General features: G+C 38.0%; 1 protein-coding gene across 4 annotated transcripts in view; it reads right to left on the minus strand.

The window, feature by feature from the left end:
• PPP3CC (protein phosphatase 3 catalytic subunit gamma) overlaps positions 1–11,051 on the minus strand; it is a 75,742-nt gene extending 64,691 nt beyond the window's left edge. For 2 of the 4 annotated variants that reach the window (XM_033134110.1, XM_033134107.1), the window contains exon 1: positions 10,637–11,050. In XM_033134110.1, the coding sequence (XP_032990001.1) occupies positions 10,637–10,685 (49 nt within the window). In that variant the 5' untranslated portion in view covers positions 10,686–11,050. Of the gene's footprint in view, positions 1–10,636 lie in introns of all 4 variants that reach the window. The other 2 variants (XM_033134109.1, XM_033134108.1) reach the window with 2 other exon arrangements.

Below are 11,051 nucleotides of genomic sequence, written 5' to 3' on the forward strand. Positions count from 1 at the left end.
TCTGGTTCGTAACCAGAGCAGAATCATCATTCTACACCGACACATATTCATCTAAGAAAGCTTTCATTGCTCCCAAATTGCTAAGACATTTAAACCTAGCTTTTCACCATTAGTCACTTGCTGTTAGATGACCTGTATTTCAATAAAAATTATTTTAGAATGCTTCCAACTCAGGAGCAAAAACCTAAACAAATCAGGTTTTCTCCATGATTCAAAACAATAACCAAACTATAAAACTGAATTTCTGGTGGGGGAAGAGGGTTGGTGTAGCTACAAAGGGGTGGTAACACAGGAGTCCTATGGTGATGGTACGTTAATGATCTTGATTATGGTGGTAGTTACACAAGACTACTCATGTGAAATTGCAGAGCTACACACACACACGCACACACACGCACGCACACACGCATACAGGAGTCCGTGTATAACTGGTGAAACTTGAATAAGCTCTACAGATTGTGCCAATGTCGATTTCTTGGTTGTGACATGGTATCGTGACACTGTGGAGAGACCTAGGGGAGGGTGTACATTTCTTTGCAACATCCCATGACTCTATAATTGCCAAAATAAAAATGTAATAAATTTTTTAAACTTAGTTTCTAAAGTACACTGAAGAAATTGTGCAGCTTTTTCACGTCAAATGTAATTCTGTATACTGCTACAATATACATCCACTACACAAATGATAGGTATTTTCAGGTAAATAGACCTCACATCTGATCTGCATAAAAGAGAAAGGCCACACTGGTGATGACCACATCAATCCTGCAGTATGAAAAATAAACCTCAAACATGATTGGCCCATACGCTATTATTTTTAGATTATTGTGTGGTCTTACCCTCATGGGGCACTAGGATTTACCTAAATAGCTATCTCTGTTCACTGCAAATAACCCGGCTTTCATTCCTATTTTAAGCCAGCAAGCCTGCCCTACTTTTGCAGACTTATTTCCTAATCTACTCACCTGCCTTTCCAATCACAAACCAGTTAAAAACTGCTGAAGAGATTATATTATATATTATTACTAATAGTCACGTGTACCTTTCATATCCTTTCATAAGCTATTAGAACAAGTAATTTTATTTCATTACTTGTTTTGATCTGACTTGTATTGATCATTACTTGTATTGATCATTACTTGTTTGATCATTACTTGTATTGATCTGACATAGCTCTTTCAAACCATTCCCTCTGTACTTTGAAAGTCACAGAACTCACTTTCAAACTATTAGAAACTGACCGTCCTAGAACCAATTCATAACCACGATCAGGGAGAGTCTGACAGAAGCAGTAACTTTATAGTGACATCATATGTTTTTAATAAAACAGTACAAAAATAACAAACTTGCTTTCATGGACAAACCCACCTTTATTACTCTGGCCATTCATTAAAACCGCCATATTTTATTTTGAAACTTCCACAAAGCCTTAGGTCACAAGAATAAAATGTCCCTAGGCACACACACAAAAACACCCCACAAATTAATTAAGTCTTATCTTTTTTAGGGCACGCATCAACAGTCAAAGTTTAAACTTGAAAGGATTATCAATTGATGGAGTGTGGGAGCAAACATTTCATACCAGATACAGTCTACAGTTTAGTCATCTTCTCTTCCCGGCGGTATTATTCATAGGAGCTCCACAGTTCTAATTTTCTGTTACATTTTTGGAGGCTGCTATATGCTATACTGAGTACTTTTCAATACAGTATTGAAGTTTCTAAGTATAATCAGACACATGTTGCCTGTAGTAGAAACTCATCAAATATTTGTTTATGAATACATGATTTCCAAAATATTATCTATACTACAGAAAAGGAAATTTTCACCATTTTTGTTATTAAGTGCTCTGGGTTTAAAGCTTTTCAAAAGCTAGGGAGACTAAGGTTGGAAAACATAAAATACAATACATTCTCAAACCCTCATTTCACACATGTCACTTAAAGTCAAAGAGCTGTCAAATCTCAAGATTGAAGATTAACTCATTTAATAAAAAGCTAAGATTTATTAAGGCCAGTAAGGACACCATGCTAAGCACTTTCCAGACAGTATGAAACAGTCTTTAAATTCTGAGGTAGGTACTATTACCTCTCATTTTAAACATGAAGCAAGGAATATAAATAACAAAAGTCACACAGCTAATAATTAGCAGAGCCTGTGTTCTTTCCTACTGTCTCCCTACTGTAAAAGAAGCTTCTTATGCCTTCACTTCAACATTGACTAAGCGCCCATATGCTGGGCAGTGTATTCAGCCTTAAGAATACACAGTTCTTGCCCTTGAAGAGAACAGTTTAGTGTAATCACTAACAGTTTAGTGTGATAACTAATAAAAATATTTATAGAAGTGTGTAAAGCAGTGAGATTGCTCCTGGGAGCATATAGGGACCATATCCAACCCTTCTTCTGATGAAGATGATGGTGGTCACTAATATGTATTGAGCATGTACTTTGTGCCTGTCACTGCCCTTTGTGGAGTTTGTTTACGACTATCCTGTAAAGTAGGTTTTATTAACCCTCTTCCTCAGATAGGGAAACTGAGGTTTAACAAAGGTTAAATGATTTGCCCAAGGTCATGCAGCTACTAAAAGAGGCAGACTTTGAATCCAGATATATGTCTGACTTCGAAGCCCATTACTCTATGCCGCCTCCTAATAAAGGGGAAAAAGCTGCCCAGAGGTCCTCTTGGCTAAATCTTGAAAGATCAATAAATAGGGGCTAGTCAATTTGGGGGGCAAGATTCCACACAGAAGTGATGCAAGATATTCACATACATAAAACAACTTGGCATTCTAGGGAAACACAAGCAGTAGTAAAGCCGGTTTGGGAACGGGGTGTGAAATGAGGAAAGAAAGTAACACAGCAGTTCCCCCCTTATCCACGGTTTCATGTCCCTTGGTTTCCGTTACCTGTGGTCAACGACAGTCCGAAAACATTAAATGAAAAATTCCAGAAATAAATAATTCTTATCTTTTAAATTGTGCACCATTCTGAGCAGCGTGATGACATCTCACACCGTCCTGCTCGGTCCCACCCGGGGCAGGAATCCGCCCTCTGCCCAGTGTCTCCACACAGCACCCACTGCCTCCCTGCCTGTTGGCCACTTAGAAGCCGTCTGAGTTATCAGATCGACTGTTTAATCTTTATTTTACTTCATAATGACCCCAAAATGCAAGAGTAGCAATGCTGGCAATTCGGACACACCAAAGGGAAGCTGGCAGTGCTTCCTTTAAGTGAAAAGGTGAAAGTTCTCCACCCAATCAGGAAAGAAAAATATATCAAGTGCTGAGGTTGCTGTGACCTCCGGTAAGAACAAATCTTCCATTAATGAAATTGTGAAGAAGAAAAAAGAAGTTCATGCTAGTTTTGCTGTCGCACCTCAAACTGCAAAATTAGGGCTACAGTACAGGACAAGTATGTAGTTAAGATGAAAGGCATTAAATTTGGGGTGGAAGGAATGAACAGAAAATGTTCCAACTGACAGCATCATGTTGCACCAGAAAACATGGAGCCTATACGAAGACTTCAGCAAGGGATCCCCTGAAACAAGAGACATCAAGTCATTTACTGCAAGAAAGGGATGGTTACGCAGATGGGGTTGGACAGAAAAATATAAAACTACTGGGGAGTGAAAGAGAGACCACATAACTTTTATTACAGTGTATCACGGTTATAATTGTTCTGCTTTATTATTGTTATTGTTAGTCTCTTACTGCACCTAATTTATAATTACACTTTATCATAGGTATGTATGTATAGGACAAAAACATACTACATACAGGGTTCAGTACTATCCATGGTTTCAGGCATCCACTGGGGGTCTGCAATGTATCCCAAGCAGACAAGGGGAGACTACCATAGGAGGTTAGCGGTTTAGCACAAAGGGAACTAAACATCAACAAAGTTAAGAGTTTATCCCATGGGCAGGAAGTGCTCATGTAAGATTTCAAGTACAAGAATGATCTTTTATATTATCCAATGTGGAGTGATGGCAGCGTGAAGACTAAATAGCCCTCGCAAGAGGATACTGCAAGAGTATAACCAAGAAATGAGACAGGGAGATGAAGCAGGTTATGTAGAAACCAAAAGTCCACAGAACTGAGTCTGGTAGAACTGGACATAAAGTGAAAACGATAGGAGAGTCTGGCCTGACTCCCAGGCTGGTCATCTGAGCCAGTGACTAAATGGGTAAGTGGTGTGATTAACAGGGAAGGGAAATACACTTAGAAAATCCTTTCTATCTCCTCTACTTGTTAGTGCTTTTTAAAAAGTATTTATTTTATCCCTCTCTCACCTTTTTTACTTCAATCCCTCCAATAAAATAAAAACAAGTCTGTCTCACTTTCCACAATATCCATTTGTGCAATGTTTGAATTTTCTATAATTTTTGGATTATGTTTATAAGCCAATTAAGCTTTGAGGATTTTTTTTTTAAAAAAAAAAACACACAGCCATCAAAATAATCTTGCTGTCCCCTTAATGGAATGACTATCAACTGCTCCAGCAGTTTTCAGCTATCCCTTTTTCTCCGCCTTTTCATTTCACCTCTCAATTCTGACACTTGCCATCCTCTCTACTCCTTAGGCAAGTACACTGTTTCTCCATCCTTACTTCTACTTGTTTTTCCAAGCCCTCCCATGTAGCTGAAACAACCTCTTTTTCTGCTAAACAAGGCACTTCCACTTTACATCAGCTACAATATACATTAAAACTCATTTTCTTCCTTTTCAGCTTTCCCATCCTCAAATATGATGGGAGCCTTTCCCAAGCCCAGCTGTTTTGAGGCATTTCTTAAATGTACTTTTTTTCTTCTTCCAATTTTATATTTTGAAAAACTGAAATCCTATAAAAAAGTGAAAGGATAGTAAAATGAGCACCAATTTTTGCTTTACCTATATTCACCAGGGTGAACATTTTGCCATGTTTGCTTTCTTGCTCAGCAAATACATAATTTTTTTCCTGAACTATTTGAGAGCAAGTTACAGACATACATCATGATATTTCAACCTAAACGCTTCATCAGGTATTGCCTAAAAATAAGAACAGTCTCCATTAGAATGATAATACCATATTACCACATTTAATACTGATATTATCTAATATATACTCCATATTCAAATTTCTCTAGTTGTCTGCCAAATGTCTATAGATTTTTATTTTCCAAGTCCAGGCTTGGCACTATTCTTGACTATCATTTCTCTTTCATCTTCTTTCATCTAGAATAGTCCCCCTGTAACTTTTTCTTTTTTTTTTTCAGTGTGTTTTTCCAGGATCCGTCAGTTCTAAGTCAAGTAGTTGTTTCAGTCTAGTTGTGGAGGCCGCAGCTCACAGTGGCCCATATGGAGATCCAACTGGCAACCTTTGTGTTATGAGCACTGCGCTCTCACCAACTAAACTAACCAGTCGCCTAACTTTGACATTTTTAAAGAGTTCAGACCAGTCGTCTTGTAGAAATTGGATTTGTCTGAAATTGGATTTGTCTGATTGTTTACTATAACTAGATGGAGGTTAAATACTTTTTTAGCAAGGATTACATAGGTAATTCTCGAATGAATTCTTAGATGATCTCCCAGTGTTTATTTCATTTAGAACTTCAGCCTCTTGGGCTAACATTGTCCAGACATTGCACAAAATTATCATAGATTGTTAGCATTCAATAAATCTAATAATGATCATCAAAGATATACATAGCCTTGGCTAGCTCATACAGCATGTCTTTATCTTCCTGTCACCCAATCTAGAGATCCTAGTTACCAAGTTAGACCTTCTTCTAATAATAAACAAAGACTTAAGAAACTAAAAGATACCATGATAAGAATCTAGTTTGCCAATAAAGTAAAAGTGAATATAGGGAACTAAAAGTTCTCTTTGCATACATCTGAATAATTAGGTAGATTACAAAGATAACTTGGATATCAATTACTTTCAGTAGAGATTTTTAAACTTCAGTTTTGAAATGTAAAATTCAGCTAAAATTTAACATGAAAACTTTAAGAGTTATATTCTATTAGTGATTGCACCCAAGGATGTTAATTATTAAGACACCCCTTTATTTCCTTTAGTCCTTTAGTAATTAGGTAGCAGCAAAGCCCCAAAATGATGACAAATATCAGAATTAGCTGAATAAGTTTTTTTCTCATAGATATGTATAAAAAATAGCTTTTCTCCAAAATGTCACTTTAATGGAAAGATATTATATTTCTATTACCAAATATAGTTTAGGAAAAGGTTTTTAATTAATTCTTTAATTCACTTTAAATAATGAGTCCTTAGCACTTTTCTCTGAAATGATCCACTAACATATTTTTAACTTTACAATAAAATGTGACAATATGTTACTTTATGGAAGAAAGCTTTATTATCAAATGTCTGATACAAATAAGGTTTCAATCACAATTATTAACATACAAGTAAAAAGAACAACTTATTCCTGCTCAAATAAGAATTAAGTGTTTAAGTTAAGATGTCCTTTCCGAGGTTTAAAAGTCCACTTAGAGGTATGAATCTCAAATAGCACTGATTTTTCATGTTTAAATAGCTTGGCAGCTTAATTACAATGGTAAACTAAGCCTAACTTGAATAAATACTATTGACAAATTCAACAGATGTGCCCTATATGACTTGTTCACATGGAAGGCACATTTATACTTGAAAATGTTTCTTTTGGGTTGGTATTGTATCAAATGATTAAAAATATAAAAGACCAAAATATGAGTATAAACACTTTCATACCATTTTCATGTTGAAACCATCATGAAAGAATTTAGGTAAAATTACAATATTTACATTAAAATAATATGAAAACATTTGGATAATAAAAGCTTAAATATATGTGATATTTTCCTTTGATTCCAAAATATACCAGCACATGGAAATACATGAGAAGTATTAAAAGCTGTTGTTTCCGGAGGGAAGAAATATGAAGCCATTGTTTTCTTCCCTTTTTGACTTTCCAATTTTATAATTAGCAGGGTTAAGCTTATATTTAAAAAGAAAAAAATTTTTAAAGCCTTGGTGAATTAAATCCATTCTCATGTATGAAAGAGAAAAGGGGACAAGAGCTATGGAAATAAATGAGGTATAGGTACCAGACACTGAAATGGGGTTCAGGGTATACTTGTAATAATAGCAATTTCTTTCCATACTACTTAAAATCTTTTAAGAAAGCCATAGCTACACTATTCCCAGTGCCAGGACGTGAAAGAACTAGTAGCCTCTAATGTGTGCTATAAATGACAGTACATTCTGTGACTATACAACATATTTGAATTCCAAGGGAATGGGAGAACTGTATCATCATCTTACTGAAAAAGCTTGACTTTTCTGTTAAACCCCATTCAGCCACCAAATAACAAACTTAGACAAAGGATTCTCCGTATCTGTCATGTAATTCCTAGTGAAATTTCCTCATTGCTTCTGAAAAGATTCAGCCCAGAGGAATAAACTGTTTTTTATAAAAATCACTGTCAAAGAAAAATTCTTCAAACAGGAAAAGCAACTTGGAAACCAGAAAAAAAAGAAGAAGAAAAAAGGTCAAGCTGAAAGATTTTCACAGTTCAATGATTTGTTTCTAATTTACTTCTCCAGATACCAGTAGTGCATAGGGACTATTCTAGAGGCTCACAGAAATGTTACTTTTAAAACAAAGAAGAAACAAATGAGCACCTAACTATGGGCATACAGTGCAGATGGCTCTCTATAAACATTTAATGAATGCATGAAATCATAAGAACTTATATTTTTAAACATAAACACCTTCAACTGCGAGAGAAGAAACCAGCTGCCAGGGAAGTACTAGAGAGAATTAATTGTATTCGTTACTTCACATTGTTACCCATGGGATTCTACCCAGCTATCCCTTTATATCGTAGAAGAGACATTTTCCGGACTGGGAAGTTTCCTACTTTATAATTTCATATATGTTCTAATTCTGATATTTTTCAAATGTTAATAGTTTCCCTACTAACTACTTATGTAATAAATGATCTATTATCAAACTACTAGCATGTTTCATAACAGAACCTGGTCTCACGCTTTTCACAGCCATCGTTATTTGCATGGCTTAGATGCCTGACAAAGAAAGTATTATTAACCCTATTTTGCAAATGAGATTATTGAAGGGAAAGAAAGGCAGTTTAAGTAAAAAGGCAAGGTTAAAAAAAAAAAAAAAAACAAGCAAGGTCACACATATGTTCCAGAAGCAGCAGTAAAACGTAGGTTTTCTGACTACCAGTCTAGTCCTTCATTTTAGGAAAGTTGCTGTTTGAAGGACACTTACAATACAAATCACTTCCACCCACCCATTCTTCTCTTAGATTTGCTCAAACAAAACAATTAAGTAGACTTTATCGTTAACAGGAAATGACAGAACCAAAAACAACTGGGGTGTGGTCTCACCTCAGAGAAAGATTTCCAGCTGCAAATAAATATAGACAAACTCTGGCCAGACAAGATAACATCACATCAGGATTTAGTACCAACACAATGGACCTACTATATATACACTGACACCTTACTTTCTTAAAACAAACTTCAAGTATTTCAAACTCTGGAAAACCCAGAAAAAAAGTAACATAAGTCACTAAGAAGCCAAAATTACTGTGGTCAGGTTCTTATGCTAAAGTTCTTATATATAAGACAAATCCACACATTCTAAAGTCCTGAAATCATTTGTTTCATTTATTTGAGAGTAACTGTATGAAGTACACAACATGCAGTAATTTATAATTTTGTCGAAAAACTTAAAGACAGTGAGTTCACTTAACTCTGAGCATTGCCTAACAACAAGCCAGCCAGCATTTTAACGGCATTTGACCTTACTTCTATATTTAAGAGTCTGAACGGTTCATTTAAAAATTTCCTTTATACCTTATGCATGTTACGGTGAAAATTACATGCTACAATGGCGATCAGAATTTGAGATTCATGAAGATCTAAGGACTGCCACTAAGCTTCACTCAGATTCCATTTATTCTCACTTGATACATAATTCTGGTTTATCTGGTTTCCCTGCCTACTTCAATTTAGAAGTGGTAGATTAGAAGGGCATATTTTGAAAGATAGAGACCACTACAAGAGGAGATAAACCAAACACAGACAAAAGCACGAACCTGGTATAGCAGTGAGGAGTCATTTTAGTACAGGAGGAAACTGACAACACCCTTATACAGCAGGATACACCGGCCATATTAACAGCACAGAACAGAAATTAATGTACATAATGATGACCTTGATTTATCAAAAAAAGGTTATGCTTAGTATATTCTGAATTTTAAGAGATGGTTATATACTCTTTGTGGGTTATATATGATAAAGACTGACATTAAAATGGGCAGAATAATATAGCAGTTAAAGGGCTATATGAACAATTCACTTAAATCCCTAATGATATCAGACAAATGCTGAGTAGATAAATCTCAAAAATCCCATTATAGTTATTAAATATTATATAGTGTAGATAATCAACATTTATGACCAACATGATGCTGACTTTTTAGGGGGGGGGAACTAAGTCACACACTAAAATTACATAGTGTAGACAATCATTTATGATGCTTAATGTTTTCACGGGTGGGGAGGGAACCTAGTTAAACACTAAAATTTTCCCACTTCACTGACCATTCTACAGGCTTTTACACTTAAAAAAAATGCATTCTTGTCACCAATGTTAGTTTACTTTCTCCTTCTAATTACCAAAATGAAAAAAAAAAGTATTTTGTAAGTCTCCCCACTTACAGCTAACCCCTTCATCCAGAGGCCACTAACACAGCTCTTCTAGGTATAAAATAGTGCTTTCAAACCGATTGTTAAAACTCAGAGAGAGGAGTTGTACTTAAGTCTTATGACTGAACAAACGAAGCACATAAATTACTGGTTATGTTTAAACCGGTATTCTTAGTTTAAAGGCAGAAACAACTACAATGTGAAACCCTACAAGTATTAGTAAGGAACATTTTAGTTTATGTTGGACATCTGAATCAGAGAACAAACATCATTCTCCAAGTTTTTATGGCCAAAAGCAAAATAAAATACCAACATGTCAAGAGATCTGTAAATCCCTTTCGAACACTATAAAATGGATTTATTTGTATTTATTTCACCATACTGTTTCTTTTAATAACCGCAGTGACTTGTGACGATCGGGAGAAAGTGGGCCAAAAGGTACTTGGTATATGTCCTAAAAAGGGGGGAGGGGGAGGGGCGAGCTGATCTGATTCTACAGAAGGGGAGCGGCAGAAAGATCTGAGTCGGAAAAATCTACTAAACTCCCTCCCCGCATCACCCTAGATGGCTTCCCCAGATAAGGCACTAAAAGAGAGGAATTGTTTCTTTTAAAGAATGATGGGACCCAGGCCCTTTTGGGGTTGTAGGAGAAGAAATCCCCACCCCATCTGGAAGTCCAGCTAACTGCGGATCTACTCGGTGCAACAGAAAACGCCCGGGGCCCCGGCGGGGAATCCCATTGGGGATCCCGCCCTCCGCGCTCCCACACCCCCTCCAGGTCCTCCTCCGGGATGAGCGCAGCCTGGGTACCCCGCCGCCCTCCCGTCTCCCCTCCTCGGCTCCCTCCCTCCGTCCCCGAACCGGCCGAGGGCCCTTTCCCCGCGGATCGACGAGGAAGGCCCGGACCGCTTGGCACCTTTGATGACGCGTTCGGTGGTGGAAAGGTGGAGGTTCCTCCCGGACATGGTCCTCTTGGCTTCCTCCCGGCTCCTGGAGACCGCCAGCGTGCACCTCCGCCGGCGTCCCCAGCGATCTCGGCTCCCCGGGCCAGTTAGCCCGCCGCGCCCCGGTCCCGGCTCTTCAGGGCGGCCCAGACACCAGGAGGCAGCGGCGACCGCCACCCGGCCTCAAACCCCGCTGACAGACGCCGGCCCACTGGCCGATCTTTCTCCGGCCGCCGAGTCGCGAGCACCGGCGATCGCGGCTTAGGGAGGCGACCGGGGTGGCCGCGGCTGCTCGCGCCCCGGCCCGCGTGTGCGCGCGCGCGCTCCCGCACGCCGCTCTCCCAACTTCCCCGCGGCCTGTTGTCCCGCCCGCGCGGCTCCCTGACC

The sequence above is a fragment of the Rhinolophus ferrumequinum genome, chromosome 18, assembly GCF_004115265.2.
Source record: "Rhinolophus ferrumequinum isolate MPI-CBG mRhiFer1 chromosome 18, mRhiFer1_v1.p, whole genome shotgun sequence".
NCBI classification, from domain to species: Eukaryota; Metazoa; Chordata; class Mammalia; order Chiroptera; family Rhinolophidae; genus Rhinolophus; species Rhinolophus ferrumequinum.